The sequence below is a fragment of the Cuculus canorus genome, chromosome 10 (genome assembly GCF_017976375.1).
Source record: "Cuculus canorus isolate bCucCan1 chromosome 10, bCucCan1.pri, whole genome shotgun sequence".
Classification (NCBI taxonomy): domain Eukaryota; kingdom Metazoa; phylum Chordata; class Aves; order Cuculiformes; family Cuculidae; genus Cuculus; species Cuculus canorus.
This window is the reverse complement of record NC_071410.1, coordinates 14,267,303-14,292,171: the sequence shown is the minus strand read 5'-3', so window position 1 is coordinate 14,292,171 and position 24,869 is coordinate 14,267,303. Positions and strand designations below refer to the sequence as shown.

The 24,869-nt window shown below is 39.5% G+C and overlaps 1 protein-coding gene across 33 annotated transcripts in view; it reads left to right on the top strand.

The window, feature by feature from the left end:
• IL1RAPL2 (interleukin 1 receptor accessory protein like 2) overlaps positions 1–24,869 on the top strand; it is a 408,898-nt gene that overhangs the window by 377,349 nt on the left and 6,680 nt on the right. For all 33 annotated transcript variants that reach the window (XM_054075341.1, XM_054075340.1, XM_054075342.1 and 30 more), the window contains 4 exons: positions 1,991–2,120; positions 7,829–7,974; positions 12,245–12,388; positions 15,812–15,982. In XM_054075341.1, the coding sequence (XP_053931316.1) occupies positions 1,991–2,120; positions 7,829–7,974; positions 12,245–12,388; positions 15,812–15,982 (591 nt within the window). The remainder of the gene's footprint in view (positions 1–1,990; positions 2,121–7,828; positions 7,975–12,244; positions 12,389–15,811; positions 15,983–24,869) is intronic.

The window sequence follows — 24,869 nt, the reverse complement described above, 5'->3', positions numbered from 1 at the left end:
TATTAAAATAGGTGCGTATCGTGACTTTGAGGCAAGCGTCACGGAAGACCTCACACCACACAGGTAGTCATCACGATAGGGGAACGTGAGGTGGATACAGCCAGAGGTCCCATCCTCCGCTCCACCCCGTGGAGGGCACAGAGCACCTCACAGGGCTGAAGGAACACGTTAGGAGCAGAAGGAAGCAGACTTCTTCCATATTGTCTTGTAGTGGAATTAAATGTCTGCTTAGAAGTGCTTCTGACTCTTCATTAGTTAATGACGTTTGGAACTTTTTAATGGTGGTGTTGTGGGATGTACAGATAACTGTGAATCCACTTCTTCTTATATTTCAGATGTTGGAGCTTGTTGTATATAACCTGTCAGCATCAGCATGTGTTCAGTGGCCGGCTGCGCTACCAGAGTTCAGATGGAGATAATGAAATATTCTGTAAAACATTTTCAGGATAAACATTTTCCATTTTTGTCTTTTGCTATTTGGGAAACCAAGACTGAAGTGTAGTCTTTAAACCTCTTATTGCTGTATCCTAATGTTTCAAAGGGACTTATAATTTTGAATCTTGACTTGGAAACAATTTGAAGGTGGCTGATTTTCAGTGGCTGGGAATGCTGCACTTCTTGACTCGTCAGACTCTTTTGACATGTCTTAAACTGGGCAATGGATAATAATGAATAGACAAGTGCCAGTAGTTAACCTAGGACAGCTCTGTGGGGATTTAAGCAAAGATTTTTTAACACACAGCTCTGATATGCTCCGAGTATGCACACAGTGAGTTATCACTGCAGAGCAGACAAGAGGTAACTGATTGTGGATAGTTAAGTCAATCATGTGAAACCGTTAGCCAATATTCAACAAAGTGGTGTGCTCCAAATGACTAGCCCTTTTTTGAAAAGTCTAGGCCTGTGCTATCTTAGCGTCAAAAACGTCTCCTGCTGGCATTGAGAATGGCTGGCATAATAGAACATTTCTTCCAAATGTAGTAAAATACATCATTTGGGCTCTCCGTGCTCAATCCAAGTTCTGGAAGATTCAGCAGGAGTCTCCATTGGCATTAAATCGAGTCTGATCTCTGTAAGCTAGTGACTTTACAGATCCTTTGTAACCTGTGCTGGGCAAAATGGGCCAAGAGAAATGGGTTCAGCAGCTGTATTTGCATACTAAGGGAATGGGCATGATTCTCCTGAATTTCCTGACTTGTTGGGGGTTTCTTTGTTCTATTTTTTTCTTGTCTTCTGCAGGCAGACGGCCATCTGTCCTGGCAACGTAAGCACAGTCTTGAACTAGCCAGTAAAAAAAAAAATGCTAAAGCTGAAGCCAAACAAAAACCCATCTAAGTGCTGAATTCTTGGAAAAGAAATCTGATTAGTTTCCAAGTTTTGTATTCTTTCTTTTGAAATTATTTTTGCAGAGCTGAAAGGGAGAGTTCCTTACTGTATTGCTTGAGTTATGCTATGAAGTTTGGTCTTTTGCCAAAAGCCTGCGGATGGTAACATGGTTGTTGTAGGTGCTCACTGGCATCGTGTCTTACTGAGCCATCTTTAAAAGCTCTCTGAACGGTTTACCAATGCATCCTTTGCATTTGATTTCTGTCTCAGGAAGAAATTATTACTGTCTCTCTTACAAGTGGATAGGCAGCAGTAAGGAAGTTCGTTGATTTACCTGCCTCTTAGGGCACACTCCTCAGTCCTAGCAGAGATCCCAGGAATTTGACAAAGAAGTCTTTTCTTTCTTTTTAACAACCAATCTGATATCACCTTATGTTGCCATCATTTCCATACCTTCTCATCATTCCTGTAGTATCTTTCTGGGAAAACTGAAATGATGGATGACCTCAGAGTTTCATTTCACGGCCATTTCCTGTTGAATGAACGTCAACATCACCCTTTTTCCTATGGTTTATAATTATTCCATTTTTTTTTCTCCAATTTTAAATGGAGAGGTTTATCCTATTTCTCAGCATCTAACCCTCTGTTTTCTTCTTGTCCTCAGGAAACCCACTGACTGTGGCCTGCAAAGCTTTCTTTGGATTCAGTGGAGAATCGGGCCCCATGATCTACTGGATGAAAGGAGAAAAATTCATAGAAGAATTAGAAGGCCACATTAGAGAAGGCGAAGTCAGGTACTTTTTGGAGTATTTACTTTTAAATACGTGTTATGATTAACTGTACCAGTTGTAAAGAAAACAAAACACTTACACCTCCGTGAACTTTGCACCTAACAGCATCTTCTTGTCTTCTTATTTAATAATTACCTGATTAATAGCTCTTTGAGGAAAGACTGAACTAGTGTTGTACTATGGGCAGGTGGGTCCAGTTCCTAAAGACACAATGAATACAGATTATAAAGAAAGACAAGGTCTTTGCACTTTCTATTGCACATTTGTTTGGTCTAATTTCGGAATTGTTTGTTTCTTGTAGAAGTGAATTTGGAGAGTAGGCAGAAAGAGATTCCTCTGCTTTATTACTTGATCAATAATTTGAAGTTCAGCCATTTAGCCAGTAGTTATTAAGATATACTAAAACAACCTAACATTGCACGTTAATTGCATACGGATGGAATTTATCATATATTACCAGAATGGCTTTAAGTATACAATCCTCTTTTGGTCTTCTGACCACAAAATACAATTATTGGAAACTTCTGCCATTGCAAGTAATCAGCATTTAACGATGTTGTGTCCTCTCTGGTGTGTGTATATATATACAGAGTGATTTTTGGTCGAGTTCTTCCTCTGCATCACAAGGACAGTATGTGAGGTTTGTATTTAAAGAGCTCTCCAGCTCTAGTGCATTTCAAAACTTTCCTTTTATGTACATTTGTTAATGAAATTGAGTTTGAAAAGGATGTATTTGCCTTTTATTGTGCCATCTCATTACACATTCATGTTTCAAACTAGTTTTGTGACAACTCCCTTTTCTCACTCTATTAAAATGCTTTGACTCAATTTACAGACCCATCATCTTTTGGTGAATCTTCTCAAAAAAACTACATATCACGTACCTAATCTCCCGTGCATCACAGCCAGCATTAAAAACATAGCATTTACCAAAACCTACTGCATCATTACCAGCAGTGCCTCAGTCCATCCCTTTTTTCATTTAGAAGTAGCTATGGCAACTGTGGCAGTAACTTTTTGTAGATTGCTTTTTCACAGTAACAGCTCTTGTTTATGCGTCCCATTACAGGTATGCTGCTTCAGGGAAACTGTATTGTCAGTGCCCTGAGTGAGCCCACATCTTCCTCTCAGTCGTATTTTTTTGATGTATTTCAAAAAACATCATGTATATTTCAAATTTGCTGAGCCATGGTGAAGTTTCTGATTAAATCCTTTTTCCATCAGTTTGCTTCTATATGATATTGTCAGCATGTTTCTGTTAATGTTGAGAAACTACAAGTAGTTGGGAATTGTTTCAACCAAGCCAAAGTACTCAAAGGGTTGTTCCTTTGGCAAATATCTTATGTTTTAGCTGTATGTACCCTGTCTTAAATTAGTTTACAAATTTGTAGAACTCTGGATTTTTGGTGCTGTTCTTGCCCTGGACTGTACCCATCCATTGTGTCGCTGGATTTGCTGTTTATGATGAGAGTTCAGGTTTGCAGGTCAATGCAGTGAGGAAGTACGAAACATCCATGCCTGGTTTGCTTTCACTGGCATGCGTAGTTACCAGTCAATTCCTCTGCTTGCATGAAAGCACTGAAATAAGGATTCACATGACTTGAGGTTTTTTTGTTAAAGTCAAACCTGTAAAACTAGGCTTTCTGGTAAGCAGACTTCACCGTGAGTAATATATGTATAGCTCTAGGTTTCTTGTTATTTATTAGACCTTGTTATAGAGCCCTATAATAAAAGGTACCTAATCAGCATTGCAGGACTCGGAGGCGATGACTCCCTCTCTAACCTTCCTCCGTTCCTTCCCTTGAATGTTAAACATGCATGGGGGAAAGGAGAAAGAGACTTTGCTTGCCAGGTGAGTTTTTCACAGTCATAATAAAAATGTCATGTAAATTGAACCAGGGCTATTAAAGAAGGAATCAGAGTCTTTAAGCCTGCCTGCAGAGTTGTCAGTTGTACCTAATTATTAAAGGAGCCTACAGCAAATTTCAGCACCATCTCTTTGCCACAGCAAAGGAGTCTTCTCAGGCATAAGTCTTACTCTCCCATACTATGAGTTGCTTCTTCTTCAGGCAACACTGCAGAACAGTTTGCAGGTGCCTCATAATGCTCAACTTCTAGAGCTTGTTTGTCCTTTTTTTTTTCCCCTCCTCTTTTCTCCATTTTTAAAGTGAAATAGTTTAACTCGTTCTAGGGACGTGAAAAAAAAAAAGTGAATGGAGACATTTTGAGTAGCAGCCTTATTTCTTCCTGCTGGTTGATTTAACATTCTGCCTTTTCACCCATAGAAGTCAGCTGATTGATGCAAAAAGCTGAGACAAGATGAGGATTTTGTGTTCTATTAGGAGAGGAGGGAGGCAGAATTGCCATCACTGCCTGGCTAATGTGCTGAGTACTTTGCAGTGAAGTATGGAAATGACGACCCTCTCGTGAAAAGCTTTTACTTCTCAAGTAGACAATTTCTGGGCAGAGAATGAGAAACATGATGCAGGAAAGTAAGAGGGAAGATCACTCTGCCGCGTTTAGTTGAACTACGTTTCTTTGGAGAGGTACTTACATACACACACATCTACGCTTTCAGCCACAGACTATTGTTAAGGACTAGGAAGAAGGCATTAGAGTTCATATCTCTGTTCAGAGTCCAGGTCCTCAACTGTCCAAGAATGAGAATTTCCTTTTTTGTTAAGTCCTAACTTGCATGCAGGTTAATGAAGGTTTGGAATTAATGCCTTGGTATTGTAAAGAGGCCCAGCTGAAGTGTTTTTGTGGCCTTTACATCTGTAACCATGCAAAGTCTGACAATTTTAGGAAAAAGTGGTTTCAAAGGATAAGTATTTAAACCTCTGATTCAACTTTGTGCATAAACTTGTTGGAAAGAAAAATACGACTAAAGATTTAAAAAAATCTGAAACACTGTTTTTTGGGGTTTATTTTAAAAAATGTATTCCAAAATGAGACTTCTGGCTTTAATTTGTATTTTCATAACTGAAAAATAGGAGATAAAATGTTTTGTTTCAGATCAGATAAAATGCTTCAGCCTGAAGAAAAAGAAAGCACTGGCTATTTTTTTTCAACTTGACTCACCTCTTCTTTCTCTCCCTCCATCCTGTTTGTTGTGAGTTGACAAGTACTATTGATTTACCTACTGGTAAATGTTGTAATTACTCTTACAGTTGGTTATCATACCAGAAAACAAGAGCCATTGTTTTCTCAACTTGTGGGAGCTGGTGTGTCTTGCTGGTGTTGCTGGTGAAGTTTCCCCCAGCTCAGACAAGGACAGAGTCTCTGGGTGTGCAGCAAATACTGTTGCAGCTTTAAGGTTTTAATTCTTGATCCTGCATTACTTTTCTTCCACCAAAATATTATGCTCAGTGTTCTCTGAACCAACTACAAAATGTGTGAGTTAAAGGCTGCACGCACATTAAAATAATGTAGGTGACCAACTGTGTATTTCTGTGGCAATAATGAATCATTAGCTATAGAGTACTGGTTAAAAGGAAGGAAAAAAAAAAAGCAGGAATTAAAGGTTTAACAGCACTAAGAGCTTTCTACACTTTGTTACCAGCATAATGCTTAAGTGTCTGTCAGCGTTTTCATGATAGATCCCATTCTAAACAGTTCTCTTCCTAAAGATTGCAATTAGCATGAAAATAAGTGGAAAAAAAATCTCAGTCCAAATGCATATTATTTTTTATGAAAGCTCCTTTTTAGCTGATCACGTATTATTTAAATTTAGGTTAAGGGTTGATTATTTTATTTTAAATGGATCCAGAATAATAGTTTATTTTAATTGTAATCTTTCTTCATTTTTTTTCTGCATAAAATATGCTGATTATAGTAAACACAAGACAATCCAAACATTCACGCAGTGCTCCATATTAGTATCCCAGATATCTTCTCTGTTAATGATTTCATTTGTTCCTTGCAGCAAGATTTGTAGGCCAAAATTTGTGGAGCGTATTCTTTACCAACAGAGAAGACAGACTTTCCTGAATTAAATATTTCACTATGGATATATATAGAATATTAATAGGTAAATGATAATTGATTTATCTGACCCCAAATAATTTAGACTGATTTGAGTCTCAAACAGATCAGGTTCTCTTGGGAGGTTTCTTTACTGGGAAGAAATAATGTAAATTCAGCCTTTCCAGTATTATTTTCATCACTTGGACTCAAGGCCAGAATAAAAATAATAATAACATAATTATAACATAATAAATGAGAGTGAATTTGCATCAAAAGATGCAATCCAGGTTTCAAAATGCAGCACACATGCCTATTCTTAAACTAATGTTTTTCCATTTGCTTTCTCACTAGTTACACAGCAATAGTGAAAGGTTGAATCATTGTGAATGCTCTGGTACATCTTCTGAGTTCTATCACATCACAGAAGCCTTTAAAGGCTGTGCACTGCCTGAAATCTTACTGCAATTACATGGTTTATAGCAGTCAGGCTTGCGTTTTTGTTTGTTTAGCCTTCATACTTCATTCCTGATGATTTGTTTTCAAATTTGGACTTACATGTTTGTTATATGAAATAATCCACATAAGAAAATGTGTGTTCACATTAGGTACCCCAAAACAATATTGGTTTGTAATAGAGTAGTTTGCGGTTTGTTGTTGTTACTGGAAAATGTTAAGCCTCCAGAAGCAGTTTCCATCCAGCACATGATGTTAATGACCTTGTGCCTGTTGCCTCCTCTCAGTATCCAGAGAAAAGGTTTCTTCTTTAGTGAACCTGGATCTTCTTTGTGCCTTTAGCTCTTAGTGCTGTATGCTACCTTTTCAGAGAAGAGACTCACTGAAGTACTGAGTTCACAGGCGACTGTGAGGGCGTCCCATGTTTTCTGTTTACCCCCTTGCACGTTATGCGGCAGTACGCCAACAGGATCAAATGAATCTGCTAGATCTTACTTGACGTTACATTTCCTTGTACAAAGGATTGGTAACTTTTTCTTGAGCAACTGATAAGAAGCCTTTTGAGAGAACAGGGCACTGTGGTTTTAGACTTAATGCCAATATCAGAAAACACTTGCATTCACTTTGCATTCTTTTTAATGTTCACATTAGAACAATGACATGAAAAGACTGTACCACTGGCCTGAAAGTCTCCTAGAACTTTCTGCTCCCTTTCTGGGGATTTTGCATCTCCTTTGTCCGCTCAAAGGACCAGAGAGCTCTTGTTCTTGACACTCTTCCTTTTTGAAGTCAGATCTAAACACCCCAAACAGAGAAAAATTCCACAGAGTAGCACAGCTCCTTCTGTTGGTTTTCCAGACTGCACTAAAATGTGTCACAATACCCAGCCTGTAAAATATTGCTTTACAATTTGCCCAGCAATGGCTTAGTAGTGCCTGTTTACTTCTCTGGCAAGTTTTTATTGCTTCTTTTAAAAGAAACATTGTTTTAGCATTCAAGTCTATTGGAACAAATGTTAACAAGCCACATGCAACTATTGCCCTCCTAGCTGCTCCTCTTGTGCTTGACTCGGTTCCTTGCTACAGACATGTCAGGAGAAAGAGTGTTTTGGTTGTAGCAAAAAATGCTTCTATGAAGTCTTCTTCAGGCAACTCAAACATCCTTCTAAGTCCTTCTCCAGGAGTGAAGGAGCCTAGGAACACTGTGTATCTTGTGCTGACAAATCATAGTTCCTTTGGGAATCTTTCACCCATATTAATTCAGTTAAGCAAAGACTGTATCCTTCCTTTCAGGCTCCTCAGAGAACATCTTGGAGAAAAAGAAGTTGAATTGACATTGATCTTTGATGCTGTAGAGGAGGCAGACCTGGCTAACTATACGTGTCATGTGGAAAACAGAAACGGACGGAAACATGCCAGTGTTCTTCTGCGCAAGAAAGGTAAATCTCTTTCTTTAATGATCTGTTTTCTCACCTGCCTCAGCAGCAACAGGCCATCGAATAGCAAAGGTCCTGGCTGGCTTCTCTGAGCCAGGCTGCACACCTGTGTGCCTTCTCGGAGGTCAATTATGTTTGTGTTACAGCCTCAGTTTACCATTTGTGAAAAAAAAATCATGCATTGTTCTTGAGTCTCCAGTGAATCAGCCTTGCAGGTGATGCATTTGCCTGGAATACAGTCCACCCATAAAGCATACAATCCTGTTAAAATCCATTGAATCAAGTCCCACTTACACAATTTTGTCCACTCATGAAAGTGTTACGTCCTCCCAGAAAGAAGGGCATAACATAGGCTATATTTTACTCTAAGTGATGAGTGTAAAACACAATATGGAAGGTGCAAACCACTCTGAGAAAAAAGAGCCTGCGGTTGTAGTGTGGAACACACACAAATGTATATTCAATGTTTATGCTGCCAGGATGTCACGACTTAATTAAGGACATCATGATGAAAAATTAAACTCTTTAGGGAAAAAGCTTTCTAGCTTTCTGTCCACTGAACCTATTAAATATACAACTGATAGTAAGTATATCTACGTTGACATTGTTAAATGTTCAGTGGTGTTGCATATATTAGAATAACCAGCTATGTTTATTTATAAGAAGAACTGCAGAGATTTCAGAGCTCTGCTGAAATTATGGAAGAAGCACTGCTGAAAACAGAATTTGGAGGTGGGAAGGATCATTTCTCAGCTACTGTTTCATTTCCTTCTGCACTGTGGCTGTAGAGAGCTTATATTCCCCTCAGGCTTTTTCAGTAGTTGATTTTCAAGCTATTAAAGTGTCATTTAAAATAACCACAGTATTTTCACTGTGTCCTTTGGCTGCCTGTCCTATTGTCCTGGTTTTTATTTATTAAGTTCTTACAAATACTTGACAAACTTTTCCTCTGCAACTTGATATAATTATTTGTAGCTTCCTCCAGCTTGGATTTGACTGTAGAGTATTCATGAGCCACAAATACTCTTGTATTTATTGACCTGTGACAAGATTTAGGGTGGGACTGGTAGAAAGCTGTTAACCAGCATCCTTTGTGTGTGTCAAAGAAAGGATCATAGATTCCTACTGTGATGTGCCGCAGCTTTCCAGATGCTGGGGCACTTGGGGAAGGCAAAGAGGAGGTGCAGATCTCTCAGGGCTGCGTTGTCTCTGTTCAGCGAGAGGTGCTTGTAGCTCTGTCTCCAGGTTGTGAAAGTGTTGAAGGTGTTCAAAGGTGTGACTGCAGCACTTCAGGTGTTCACAGGCTAGCGTGAGTCACGAAGCCTGCTAAGCTAGGAGGGCTTGGATAAAAACACAGGAATAAACCTAAATTCCAAGTTACAGCTGTAGTATTAGAGTTCCTAGAGTTAGTTCTTGTTTTGACATCAGGTAGTTATTTTTAATCATATACTTAAAGGAAGAAAAAGGAACTGTTCAAATATTTAAGGTAAAATATGTCCAATATGTCATTTGCTGTATTAGTGGTACAGTCCTCACGAATGCCTTCAGAGAATGTCAGGATGCTGTCCTGCACCAGTGGACTGACAGCCCCAGAGCATGCATCATCAGTTATGACTTTTTTTGACTGAAAAAGAAACAAATTCAGTTTCAAACACCAGATCTACTAATGCAAAGACAGACTCAGACATGCTCCTGAGACCTGAATACCACTATATGCTATCACGTTCTTTTCTACTGACTTAATTCAAGACCCCATTGTAATTTGCTTTCAAATATTTGAAATACAAGTTATGGACAATTCTGGGTTTGCTTTTCTTTTTTTCCTACATGCTGTCCAACCATGTTTGGTGCTCAAATTACATGGAAACAAAATATACACCCGCTTGTTGCTTAATTACGGAAATAGTTCAGGATTCCCTTCAAATCAATTTAAAAGCAGACCAGTATTTTAGAAATTGAAGTCTACATGGTCTGTAATATAACTGTCCTGGAACAGGAATAACTTGTCAGGAACTGCAGAATAAAGTCAAACCATGCTTTTAGTGGAAAGAAGTGGTGTATTTAGATAAAAGTAAATATGATAATGATGTTTGCTTATCACTTATTTCAGCTTTTGTTCAAGACATGCAGGAAACTAATTTTGCAGGGGATGGGGGATGACACTGATATCGTACTAGCTGATGAGGAATCTTGTAAAATACATTTGTGTCTCATTTATTGAGTGTTTATGAGACTTTAAGTATTTTGAAGACCATAAACCTCTGTGAAATGTGTTAGCTAAGTCCTTCTATGTTGTTTTATGTTACTATCAGATTGTTATTATTTAATTTTCAGTTGCTATTATAGCACAAAGCCCAGATTCAACTCCTTTCCTAGTGTTGGATGTGCTGCCTTCCCAATTGACCTCAGTGAGGACCACTTGAGGAGGAAAGTGTTAATCATTGCCAGAGACCAAAAGCTGGAGTAGGCAAGAAAACTGAATGTTCTGGGATTTTTTCTATTGCCTGCATCTTGGAATGGAAATAAGGAGCTCAAAAGCCTTGACTTTATGCCTCCTTACATCTGAACTCTAGGAGAGTTTATGGGGCAGTAGGATAAATACAGGACATGCGAAACCAGATTGATTCTGCCTTTTGAGCTGGAGATTGTGGTTTTGCTCAATACCCTGTCATTCCCCCAGCCATGAGCACAAGTCTGTGCTCCTTTGCAAGCTGGAAGTGATCAAGGCTCAGCATTTTCTACCTTTCCAAACAGGCAGCTTTGCCATCATCTCAGTTTCCTAGGAAAAAAGCTTCAGTACAACAAAAAAATATTTTTCCCCTGCAAAGTGATTTTAACCAACTCTGTTCTCCATTTGACCAGATTTTTCCCCAGAGCATATGATAACTTTATCGTGTGATGTAATAAAATTCAATGAATTCCCTGTGTTCTCAAAGAGATTAAATAGCTATTATAATAGACTTTTTCTGCCTATTAGTCCATGACTTCTTACCAGACAGACATCAGAGATACTGTAAACTGGGAATAGCTTGACATCTGATGTTAATTATTGAAATGTAAGGCATGGCAAGGCAAGAATAACCCCAAAAGATACTCAACTAATTTGCTTTTTTGTCTTGGAAATGACACAATGATGTGCAGTAATTTTTTCCGACCTATGTTTTCGAAGCGTAAAGATCATAAAAACTTTGCCTTGCCTGTATTACTGATTTTACATCTTCACATTGTATTTATCACGGCAGGAAATAACTTCATGACGTCTTGTCTAAACTAATATAGGCTGTTAGAGGTAGCTATTGTCAAATTGTCATCTTTTGTCTTTTATGGCTAAGTAATATGCCAAGTGGTGTTATGAGCAATATTGAGTTTGGAGAACATTTCAGGCAATACTGTTAAAGTTAGTGTCTTACATGAAGTAAAGCACTGGACTGATATTGAATGTTTTTTATCCCATTTTGGCATTGGTTTGCTGACCGACCTTCAACACGTTACTTCATTTTTCTATGCCTCTGTTTCCCCAGCAGTAAAAGTTGGATAGTTGCATTTGGATGAATTTGTGAAGTTCTTTGAGGCAGACTGCTTGTGATGTTTGCTAACAAAAACATTCCAGTAGGAAATTTTAACTAGCACTAGTTCCCATTAAAGTATAATGTGTACTAAACAAACGTGTGAGGACTCCGTTAGTAGCCGTCACGACTCAAGCAAAGTGGCTTTTAGCAGCCAGATGTGTGCTCCTGGCTTCTCATGTTATCTTGGGCATTCTGGATGCTCAATTCGTTCTCCAGTGATTCAGCTAAAGTCTTGGCTTGGCAGCTCACATCAGCTCATCCACTGGCTTCACAAATATAAAACCAAAGTTTAATAACTTCAGGGGGACTAGAGCCTCCCAGATGGGGTACAATATGTCTAGTATATCTGTTCTCACATGCTGCATACCACATTTGATGCGCTCTGCCAATACAGAAGTTTTAAACTCCACAAGCTTATTAAAAGTTGAGTAATCCTCCGCGTAAAATCACTTAATAATTCCCTTTTAGAAGAATTATATTATAGCCAGCTTCAAACACATTCTGAGTGGTGATTTCATATAGGCATTAGATGGAATAAATGGGTAAAGTTAAGTAATAGGTAATGAACAAAGGAACTACAAGTCTTTAATGTTACAGTGTTTATAATTAGAAGCTACACAATTGTATGTGGAATTTTACAGTGGGGTAGAGCAAATAAAGCTCAGAAAGATCATAACCTTTTTGTCTTTCCTTGCTAATTTTAGATTTGATCTACAAAATAGAGCTTGCTGGAGGACTGGGAGCCATCCTTCTTCTGCTTATTTTGTTCGTGACCATCTATAAGTGCTACAACATAGAGTTAATGCTGTTCTACAGACAGAACTTTGGAGGAGACGAAGCAGCTGATGGTAAGCAGTTGCTCAGGAAACTCAACATATGCAATAGAAGTATTTCAGAGACTCAAAGTGAGGAAACTTCTAGGTAGAAATGGATACCAAAAGATACATACTACCAGTTTGAGTTCAAACTACGAGGCACCCGATGGTGTAAAGCGCTAAGACTTCCTCTTAAAGCCCTTTGAAATCAATGTGCCTTTTCACTGAAACATCACTGGGCCCTGCCATAAGCAAATGGGAGTCAGAAGAATTGCTCATGAGTCTGTTATAGAGGCTAGACTATCATTTATGAACTGATTTCTCGGGAGACTTCTTCATGTTTATGTGTCCCAGTGTCCAGTAGTAACTAGTGAGAGGTAATTCTTATCAAAGCTATCTACTTACCTCAGTTACTTAGGAGACTGTAAATGACTTAGCGGAAATGTACAGCTTGCCTGGAGAGTATGTTCAGGAAAAAAACTAGGCTATTTTCAGTTTTCTTTCCCCCGCTTCCCTCTCACTAGCATATATTCTGTTTAGTGCCTAAAATCAAGCTTGTATATCGAAGTTTTAATTCTCCTGAATATAGAACATTCCTGCTTCTATGAAGCTGAACTAAGCTCTGCTAAGCTAAATCCAAGAGCTTTGAATCGTATTATTATATTGTTAACATTTCTACTATAGCACAATTAATATGTTTTTAATATGCATATAGCTAGTATCTACTAAAGATTTGAAGTACAGTATTCAAGCCCACTGCAATACTTACGAGTCAGGCAGGCAAACTGCAGTGGTAGATCTAGAAATAATAATTTATTTGAAGAAAGGGCAGGGAACACGTTTCCCCTTTTGTGCCAAAACAACATGCACTTGCACAGACCTGTTACTTTCTGCAGTTAGCATTACTGTCATAAAACTAGTGTAAATGTTTCTGGTTAGTATTGGGTACATACGATGTGAAAATGTTTCACTACAATGAGATTCATAGGAGTTTTGGAGAACAGGTGGAATGACACCCAGAGAATTTTAGAATATGGAATGATAAATAGCAGGAGCAGAGGTCAGGAACATTTCTCTTGCTGGATCTTCATGTGGGAGTGGGAAAATCTAAAATTATGCTTTTTGCATGCTATGTAATACTGCACAATATTTATATTGATACCTAGGAGAAAGTGAAGGGTGAGATTATGTGGGTTTGGAAGTAATTTACCTCTAACATCTTGGGATTATACCAATGTAACATCCCTGGTTCACACCAATAAAAAATGACCCGAAGGGGCAAATTCCTCCAGATTGCTTTTATTCATTTATCTCATGTTTTCTGTGTGAAGCTGCTGCATTTTTATTCGTGTTACTTTCTTAGTTCAATCACTTTAATTTATGACACACTATTATTTTCTAGTTGTTTTGAGGAAGCCTCGTGAGAACATAGGGGATTTTGTGTGCATGTTAATTCTGAAAACAACCTTTTGTTTTTCCAGTGCATGATTTTAGAACTATTGCGGCTTTGTGCCTTATTTTTATGCTGCAGAATGATACATGGAGGCAGAATGTTATTGAAATCAACATATATACTGGAATGTTTCTTTCTATTTATGTAGGCTATAGTGGGAACATACAGGGCTTCTATGAGCAGTCAGCTGTATAGATAGAATTGCAGGGTCATTTTCCATTTATACATGTATTTCTTTAAAATGGAAGATTTGGAACTCAACAGTTTGCTTTATTCCTATTTCTAAAAATATCCTATGTAAGCAGTGTTGGATGCATTCACTTCCTGTGGTGTGTGTAGCATTGTTTTTAGAGAAAGTATACGGAGGATTAAGGGAAGCCATTTAGGAAATTGCTTCGAACAGTGCTGCATCCGAAGCACGTGGAGCAAGCAGTGGGCAAGCACCGATAGATTCTTCTGCTATGTCCTGCAAAAGTGAAGCTTGTGAAGAGAGAGTCAAGAGCTCAGAGATGTAACACAAGCCTATGGACTCACAGGAGCCTGGGGGAACCGGTCCTGTCTATGTCTTGGTTGCGTTGTGAACAGAGGTGACCGGAGAGGGCAGTTGTCATGCCCACATTGCTGGAAGGGGCAGGAAGCTCATGCTTGCACATAATCCATGTCTGCCTTTGTGCAAGTGCACAGCTTTCACGCTGCTTTCTACGCAGGCACATCAGGGCTCTGAGGTTTGCTTTGCTGCCTTTGCAGAGCTCTCAGATGTTCACAGGGATATTTGCCTCCTCAATCACTTGGTGGCTGACTTCTCTTTAGAGGTTTTGGCAGACTTCATTATGGACAGGGCAGCAGGTTGCAGACAGGCCTCCATAGCCAACTGGCCTTTATTGCATTACTGTTTGGTTTTCTGTCATCTTTGCAAGAGTAACTGCTGGGTTTGTATGCTGTTGACTTCAGAGAAATGTGGGCCAGCCAGGTGGACATTCTCCCGTACAGCTGTGGTGACACAGGGCAAATTGCTTTTTACCACTGTATAATTATTCACATGCTTTGTCTCCAGCTCTGACCCTCATGAGTCTGGCTTTGTGCGCAGAATTACAAGAAAGTAACCAGCGTTTCAAGGTCATCAATGAATATATTGTATTATGATTAGCTATTTTTCTTCTTTTTTATCAGTATATATTGATGCTTTTTAACTGCTTTAATTATCTTTTGTGTGCGCTATTCTTTACAGCTAATTGGTACTCAGCAATCCTCCATTCATGCAGTTTTGTCTTCACAACATTAAGTATTTGATTTTCATTTTCTGTAAATAATGACAGCTGTGCTCTTCCCTGGAGACTGAATTGCTGAAGGCTGACTTTTTCAATATACTATTTGCCATTACTGCAGAGGAATAGCAAAGAAAATGTCACTAGTAGAGTCTGATCCCAGCATGGACCCCAAGCTTGATAGTGAACTGTTTGCATTTGTCTTTGTTTTCTGCATAATTGCTATTAATTTGAGTTAAGTCATGATTATGATTTAACTAAAATTAATTTTCTCACAGTTACTTGTGCAAGGAATCTTTCCTTGTTCAAAACTTTCCAAACTTTCCAGGCTCAAAAACTTTTCAAGCTCAAAAATTTCACATAATCATAGCACTCTGGAGGCACAGGAGTTGAAAGATTTCCAATAGCAATATATAAAGGATTAAAATAAAAAGTTCCAGCTTCATTATTGGTATCAAAACTTTGCCCCTGATCTTTTTATATGTGAAATGCATACGCTGACCACGTGAAGCAGTTACTACCTAGCTCACCGAGCAGAAGAAAACTGAAAGGACGTCCTTTTTCTGGATCTAAACAATTGCTCTGTGGAAGTCAGATTATATGTTCCTATGAAAAGCCCCAGTTTTGTTGGGAAACGCTTGATCCTTTCAAGGAATAATATGATTTCCTAGTATGTTCCTGTATTCTTTATAGTGCTTTTGCAAACAGCAAGCTGAACGTGAGTTTGTTTTCTTACAGACAACAAGGAATATGATGCGTATCTTTCATACACCAAAGTGGATCCTGATGCATTAGACTGTGAAAATAATGAAGAGGAGCAGTTTGCACTCGAAATTCTGCCAGATGTTCTAGAAAAGCACTATGGATATAAGCTCTTCATTCCGGATAGGGACCTGATCCCTAGTGGAAGTAAGTATTAAAAACCTTCAAGTTTTAATTCTCTCTGATGTGTCATGAAGGCCTGGTCTGTGCAACAAGTACTGCGTGTGAGAATCCTGTCTTTATGAAGCGATTGTAAGGATCGGAAAAATATCCTCAGTACTGCAAATTTCAGCTCTAGGTTAGAGCTTGTCCCTGCACCACTGAAATCAGAGGGACTTGACATTAATTCCAGCGAAGGCAGGAGCTGGACCTTCCTACAGGGAAGGCTGCAGTGCTGCGAGCAATACTCTAGTCCAAAACCTCTACATCAGACACAGGTACCTAAGCAGGAAACTTCCAAAAAAGATTTTGTAGTCTGGCATTGGAAATGGGATTATTATTTTTTCCAGCACTTTTTTGTTTGTCTACAGCAGATTTGCAAGTAAACATGATCTTTCCCATTGTTTTTTGGGTTTTTTTTTCCTAACTTTGAACACTAATAAACAGCTACAGTAGTTTCCCACTCAATGGTATAGGTCCAGTTTTTTCCAATAGAGTTTTGATCAAGTGCTGCATTTCTGAGGAGTGTTGGTATTGTGTGAGTAACTAGTATTGTGTAAGTAATGCTAATTCTTCAGAGAACTATGTACAGCCCAGTGATCCGATGCCATTTTCCGTGCTGACAGTGAAATGCAGTTGTCTGTTTCAAATTGGTTTTGCCGCCATGTCTGAAGTCTCAGCGGCATGTTTGGATGTGTGTATCAACAGTTAGTGCCTTCCCAACTATAGTTATGGCTTATAACTTATAGTTATAGTTATCTCTTCTGGATTCATTTGTGGACAAGTCAAAAAAGACCATGAATCATATGCATCGTGTTGATGAATTTTTAATGCACAGTATATTTGCTTTAATATCACATTTATATGATGCCCTTGTGAAACAGCATGAAACATCTAGACCATGGCTGCATTAGCGACCTGCTTGTCGTAAGGCTTGAAACTGCTCCCTTGCTGCTGCCAAACCCTGGTGGCTACCCTGAAGCTCGAGCCCACTTCTTCTCTGACATTTGAGGGAGCTGGAAACAGAGTTCCCTGTGCTGTTAGGAAAGAGGAGTCAGAGCCTAGTCAGGGATCATGCAAAGTTCTGTGCGGCTTGGACTTATCATGTCTGTTTGCAAGTCCTAGGTTAGAGCTGCTTCCCTTATTCCCTTTGCGCTGCCCCTGCAAGCTGTGAGTTTTGCTCCTGTAGTGATGTATTCCAGAAAGGGGACTTGGCTCATAGCTCTCTTATTTTTGACAGCACAAGCAAGCAGTAGTGAATTTTTAGACGGTCTTAAGAGAAAATTTGTCTTTTTTTTGTGTTAAAAATCACAGAACTGTTGTAAAGAGTTGTTTCATTGCCAACAATAGAGCAGAGTCATACAGAACAATTATACAAGCAAATTAAAGAGTTCAAAGGTAGCCCTTCAATGATAACTATACTGAAGCACAGATTAATCTGAAGTGAGATTCTTCTTTCCAGTTGCTGTACCAGCCAGCATGGTATTTTATTTTTGTCTATTTTTGTCGGTCAGACACTGAGCAAATACTTGTCATCACTTTGGGTATTCATTAAACCTCTCCTGAAAATGTAGGGTACCTGAAAATGTCAGTTCTCATTTATGAACATTCACAGATTTAAAACCTCCTTTTTTCCTCTCAAACTCACCTCTTCAGTACTATGAAAGGGCCTGATTCTAACACATGGATCTTCAAGAATGTTTAATCAGACATAATGACAATGCAGAATAACGTGTGGAACTAAAATTAATGAGTCTTGTGCTTTAGCTTTGAAAAAGATAAGGGGGAAGGCACTTCATCTTGAGAGGGCAAGGTGATGGGCAAGGAGAGAAGACTCAGACTCCTGTATTTGTACGTTTTCTGTGTGCGCTGGAGAAGTGGAATGTGGCTGTGTTCTGCCTAACGTTCACCATGTTGGAAGGACTTGCAGTGCTTAGTGCAGAGAGCAGGCAGTGTGATGGGGTATGGACCAGCTAGAAACTTAAAATAAAAATGTATTGTAGAATGAGCGTATCAAAAAGTGGCAGGTATGACAAAATATATAGCTGTTCATGGTAGATTTCTATCGAAAAACGAGGGATTGGTCACAGGTTTATATTTTGGTTTTTTTTAGGAAATATCTCTTCTCCCATGTATTGCATTTCCTCATCTTTTGGTGTAAATGACTTTCAGCGTAATGTGATGCTTTCCCACTCTTCATTCTGATATCTTTTTTTTTTTTTATCTTGTGTACTTAAATGTGTGTCATTCCACTCGTACAGCAAATAGGGTGTGTTTTGTAAGGCTGGTTGTTTCATGTAATCTCTGCAATTTTAAGGTGCTGCCACAGGAGGGTGTGCATTCTTGCGCTTGCTTGCTGGCATGAAGCAATACATACAGCTGCTACTTGGATTTGCGCGCAAGCAAAAAATAGATTTATTAAATCGTATTTCATTAACTTTCTTGCACACTTCTCTGAACAAACTGAAAAGCTGACTTCAGAAAAAATCAGGAACAAGTTTGATTATGTTTTTATTGAGCTCGATCATCTCTAACCCTTGGAGAAATGCTGTGATAGGTTCTGTGCAGCTGAAGGAGAGATTACAACCAGATGTGCCTTAGCTGTGATGTGCACACCCAGCAGTGAGATGCTTAGCACTGCATACCTAAGCTCTGCACAGAGGACCATCTATTTCAGGGATGCCCGTGGAGCTGTCCTTAGGAGGACAGAGGTGATGGTTGTGGGAACTGAGGGCACCTGTTCACTGTTGAGAAGCAGATCCCTAACATCCAGAGTTCAGGTCAGATGGGGCTGAGTCACATTTTACACTACATGTTGGGTTTTGTGCCTGCCGGGATATAAGTGTTTTCCCAGTGGAGTGTTTTGTCCTAGTGAGGGAACCACTGTGAAGGATGCCAAGGGCCTCTATGATGCTCACCATGTGGTGACCTGCAAGAACCTTTGCGATGACTCTTGGTCCTGCCTGAGAGCAGCACAGATGGACTCACCTCTCCAAAGAGGCGAGGTGCAAAAGGGGCTCGAGCAGCTGCTGCTTTTCTGCTCTCGCTCATGCAGAAGCCCACATGTCCATGTAGGCTGGAAGATGGGAGGGGTGGCATGATGGGGAGACACGACATGCGGTGTGCTGTGTAAGCAGCGAGACCAAGTTTGTAACCCAGGATTTGAGTTGCACATTACAGGAAGTTACAGCTATTCTTTCTTAAAGAGTATCCTTTGGTCTTAACAGAGTGAGCATCCTTCAATCTGTCAAAGCTGACACCACGTACACCTTTCTGCCTAAGTAACTGAGGCATTAATTGAACATGTTAGCCTGTATAAGGAGACTGTGATCCTCAAGATACAGTTGCAGTTGTTACTAAAGTTTCTGAGCAGTTATCCATTTTTTCCACCCTAATAGTTTTCAGGGCTTTTCAACAACCCCTTTCCCATTGCTGCACTCTCCGGCCTGTTCAGCTTTTTAATTTCGTGTTAGGAGACCTGAGGAGATTGAACAGTTGGGGGAAGTGGAGGGAAAATAGGAATAATTATGTTTTCACCTGAGCCATTTTCTGTCTTGCTAAGAATGGCGTGTCTACAGAGAGAAGGATCTATTTGCATTTGACTCTTCTAAAATTAGGACTACTTCAGAGGAAGGTATTTTTCTCACACGGTTTCTGCAAATTATTTTAAACTGTAGAAGTGAAGAGGTCAAAACTGTCAAGTTGGATTTTTAATACCAGCAATGCAAACGTATTAGAGCATCATCTAGTTACTCTCTAAGCATAGTGCATTTGATCTTGACAGAATTGAAAAAACACCAGCAATTCACTCCAGCTCAACCCATGGTATAGCAATCAGACACTGAAAAGAATAGGAGTGATGGAATAAAAATCTTTGCTTTTACCCAAAAAATGAGAGGTTGTCAGCACAACAGGAGAGCATCTAAGGCATGTGATATAAAGCACCTGACAGTCAATACTGCAGTTCTGGCACTTTGTAGTTTTGTCTGCCCATCTATGTAGTTTTAACGTGGTGAATTCCAGCTTCCTTGGTTACTGGAGGAAGAAATCCCAGTTGGACTGTGTGCCCAGGGGTCCCAAGGAGCCTTAATTAGATATGGGACACTATTTATGTGGAATGGGAACAGAGTACCCAGCTCCAACAACACTCTTTTCAGAAATCCCTGGTTGTCTACTCTGTATGAACCTTAAATTTAATACGAAGTATGGGCAGGGATAGCAGGGTTACAGAGGAATGACAGTTGAAAGTGGAAGAGGTGTGAACCAAAGCCAGAAAGGCTGGCTATCCTATAACAGTCCACTGAAAGCCCCTGAGGTGGTCAGGGAGCTGGAGCACGCAGTACGTGAGGACAGCCCAAAATAACTGTGTTTCTTGAGGAAAAGGCCAACAAAGACAAAGCCAAGGAGGAATCTTATTGTTGTCTTTTCAGTGGAAAGCACAAAGGTGGAGAAAAACTCTTCTCACAGGCGCACAGCTGTTGAACAAGAGGCCACAGGAATGAGTTACAACACTGAAAATTCCATTTAAACATTTGGCAAAATTTTCCTCACTGTGATGGTGGTTAGACACTGGAACAGGACCCAAAGACACTGAGAAGAAACCTCCAGCCTTGGAGGTCTTCAAAACTGTCCAGGACAAGGCCCTGAACAATCATAGCTGGTCCTGCTTTGGGCAGGATATTGACCTGGAGACCTCCAGAGTTCCCTTCTAACCTGTGTAAGCCTATGAATCTTTGATTCTAAATATGCAGTATTCTGATTCCAACATGTATTGCCAAAACAATTTCGCCATTATCACCCACTTCAGACCCTCTAGTCTGCAAAGAGGCATCCCCAGAGCCACCATCTTTTCCTTCTCCATAATCCCTTATTCCTTTACTGTGTCAATTACAGAAAGTCTGACAATGGCTAAGAGAGTGGTATGCTGAAAGGGCAGTGCGTCATGCTGATCTGCGTTATTTGTTTCTTTATGTTGACCTTAACAGCCATCCCTTAGTTTATACTGGAATTGGGATTTCTCTGGGGTGGGGCCATCACTCCGCTCAGTATTTCTGCACTTCCATCTGCGTTGCTGTTCTGACTGAACAGAAGCAATAAGTATTTAATAAACAAGAAAAGCAAGACATGCAATCATATCTATTATAATAAAGTAATCAGAGTTAGGGTTTGGGAACTATTCAGTTAGGAAACCAGAACTGACTTATTCTTCTCTATATGACTTTCTCAAGTGAAAGTCACATTGCCTAATGCCAAAAGGCTGGTATTTTCGGAGTGCCAGGAACCAGCCGGTATGAGGTTGGTTCCTGTGGTCCTGCACGCCATGCTTCCCAAAAATATCTGTAGGACTTCACTTGATTTCTGGTGTTCTTTCGCTCTCCCTCTGCTACTTCTGCAAATCATCTGAATCTGGTTAGTAAGTAATTTCTTTGTGTAAGCAACTCTATGTCCATGGTGTTCATTAATTTCCTCGCTCTTAGTCTGTTTGCATGTTAGGTTGTCTGGGTTTTCTTCCAGCCCGTGGTTAGTGTAGCTCATTCAAGATTCAGTAGGCAGTTATGCATGATATAATTGCAAATGGAATGCATGTCTTGGACTTCTTCAGTACTTCAAACTACAGTTCAGCATCGTTGGCAGTGTTTGGTTTGCACATATTTGCTGTCAGGTGATCTGTCTTCATTACTAAAGGGCAATCATGCAAAACCTGTTTGTTTATGAGTCTAAAAGTTCTTGCTGTCTGTACCTCCTTGGGCATCGCATTGGACATTATGCAAGTAAGTTACTGACAGAGTTACTCATAATTCTTATTTTTGTGACCTATTTGAAATGCTAACATTTTGAAAAGAGGTATAATGCAATATTGCAAAATGATCTTTCAAGCAGGGGGAAAAAAGAGTCAAAATTTAAGATTTTTTTTCAATCAAATCAAGTAGGTTAATTCTAATGCTGACTTTATTTTGACATTCTAGTTTATAATAAAATACAATCTTTGGGAATTCAAAATTAATAATTCCATATTGGTTTTGTCAAGACGATTTTTTTTTCTCCCATTACAATGAAATATCATTGAAGTTGAGACCTCCTGCAGCGAAAGTAAAGCGTCAGCAAAATGATATTTATCTGATAGAAATATGTTGGTCTGGAATCTTATACTTGATCCTAGCTGGTGGTATTCCTGAAAGCCCTGCTCAGTTTATTTCTTGAAAGTGACACAGAGCCATTGCTTGACAATTACTTTTTAGGTCACCGGAAATGTAAAACCAACCCTTTCTCCATCCTACCTTGCAATACGGATTGCTTGGTTTTAATACCTTCTAATGGACTGCACACTTAAAGGAGACAATTCAACCTGCATTTTGAACCATCTCAAATTCCGAAGTGAAACGAGGGTGGGTGATTTAGCAAGGCACAGGTTTATGCAGTCAGTCTGATACCACTGGAGAAAGTAAAGCTTGGATTTTCACAGTCAGGAATAAGTCCTCCCCCAATGCTTTTCCTTGCAGAAATGTTTAAGTACACATTGAACATATTACAGAGCGCACCCAATGGAACCATGTGCTCCAGGGGAGTTGTCACCTACCTGTAGTACTAGTAGTCCCAAGCTAAAGTTTTGGGGACTAGTAAGTACTTCTGGACCAGGCAGCACTTGCCTTTTCATTTGGGTTTCCAATTTCCTATGATACAGTGTATTTTATCCTCAGCGGACCAAGGCCCTCGGCCCATGTCTATCAGTAAACCAGCTGCAAACTTGGAATTGGAAGGATGACCTAGTGGTCATTTGTCAAGGTGTCTGTGTAGTTGTCTGTAGGAAGAGCTCTAACTTGTTGCAATATCCAATAAGTAAGGTAGACATGCCGAAGTACGGGAGAGGCACAGAGGGGAGAAGTATTCATCTGAGAAAATAGGGAATTTTTCCTGTCTTCTTACCACCTCATTCCCTGTTTGACTAAAGCGAAGTCTGGTGAGTTTTTGATTGAGATGGTATAATACTGGGTTGTTGCTATTGAAATTATTGCCGCTGGATATTTGATGAGATGAAAGTGGAGTGATTTTTTATGTGGTGTTGGCTTGGGTTTTTTTGGTTTGTTTTTTTTTAATTGGATGTATATAGGATACACATGGCTCTGCTCAGCACTGACCTGGATGTGTGGTACTGACCGGTATTGTGTCCTACAGAGAACTGTCTTGTACATTACAGTGTTCTGAGTTGTTTGAAGGAGGGATGGATATGTCTCAGGAAAGATGCATGATAGTTTGTTGTTTTACTGTATCTTGCAGATTCAACCTCTAATGATGAAGCTTCCCACCTAAATTCTTTCTTTTTGGGAGCAGAAAGAAAGGAAGAAAATGAAGAGTCTGAGCTGTTGATACATTGGGATAATCTCTTTCCATTGTATTGAACATTTCTACCTTTCCTTAAGTTTTGTTTCACCAGTTCTGCTTATCATTTTCTCATTGTTGCTGGTTCTCTCCCCTCTCCGCTGCCTCTCCTATGGATTTAATGTTGAAATTTTTTCATTAATGAGTAACTATTTTACGCAGAGCGATGTGGGGGGTTCCCTTATAAAATATTTTAAGGAGAAGAAACCCAAACTGTAAATGCTGCATGATTAAAAAGTCATAAAACATTAACTAAAAGTCAGGATTGTTGCATAGACATTTGTAATGTTATGTGTATGTCTTAAATTTTTGTGTGTCTGTGGGATGTTTGCAATTGCCTCTTTTTTCCATTTGTGAAAGAAATTCTTCTTGCTGCTAAGTGGTGAAATAAAACATTGGTAAAGGCAGATTTGATGCTAACTATGCCTTCAGTCTTATGAAAATAAGCTATTTTAGAATGTTCCTGTTGGCCTATTTGTAGCTATTTACCACTGGAAGTGGTGTGAATAAGCATGCTGTGGCATGGTGCTTGGGACTATAAAAACGAGTCTTGCAGTAACAGATGTTGATTAATGATGTTATTTGTAATCCATGTTCCTGCTAGAGGGCAGAGTGTGTAAGAGAGATCCTGCCCTGTGCTGAGTAAAGATCTGTTCTGTGCAGCTCTTGTGTCCAAGTCTTCATTTATAACACATGCTTCTCCTCTGTTGTCGGATGGCACATTCTGAGTAGCATGGTCAAGAGTTTCATGGAATTTAAAATATATATACATATATATATCTCCTGTCTCTAAGCTTGCAGTCACAATGCTGTGCACACAGTGAACACTCTTCTGACCTTAGTGGGTTTTTTCCAAGTGATTTAATTTCTCTAGTCTTGACCCGAAACCCATTAAATTTGTTGAAGTCTTTACATTTGAATGGGTTTTAGATCAGGTCTGTAAGTAGATCTCTTTCCCATCGAGTTCCATGTCAGACCATTATAATTGGCTTCTTTTCCCTACCATCCCTGGGGCAAGTGAAACTCAGGGATCCCAGTCCAACTTCAAGAATACTTTGTAGTTCAGTAAGTTGACATCATGGACCTAATGATGGGGCTGGCGTTTCTGCTTACACTGATCATTTGCAACTACTTGGCGTGCATGAATAAATGAACAATACTGGGTTTTTTTGTCACTGATGTCTCAAGAAATAAACACCTCCAATATGTTTAAATTTTCCATTTGTTCCTGTCACTCGTGAAGTTTCTGTTAATACCTTGGGGTACATAGAAGCACAGGTTTGTGATATTAAAACAGACCATTGGGCCACAAAGCATGTTATTGAGCTTTTGTGGTCAGTACCTAAAGGAGAAAGAGCTACCATGGTGCTTCTATGCAACAGCACAACATCTGCATGTGATGAGGGCTGATTTCTTTTTGAGCTCTTGAGTTCATACACCCTGCAGTACCCTCACATCCCGGCATCTGAAACACCAGAGCTGCTTCCCGGAGTGTGCT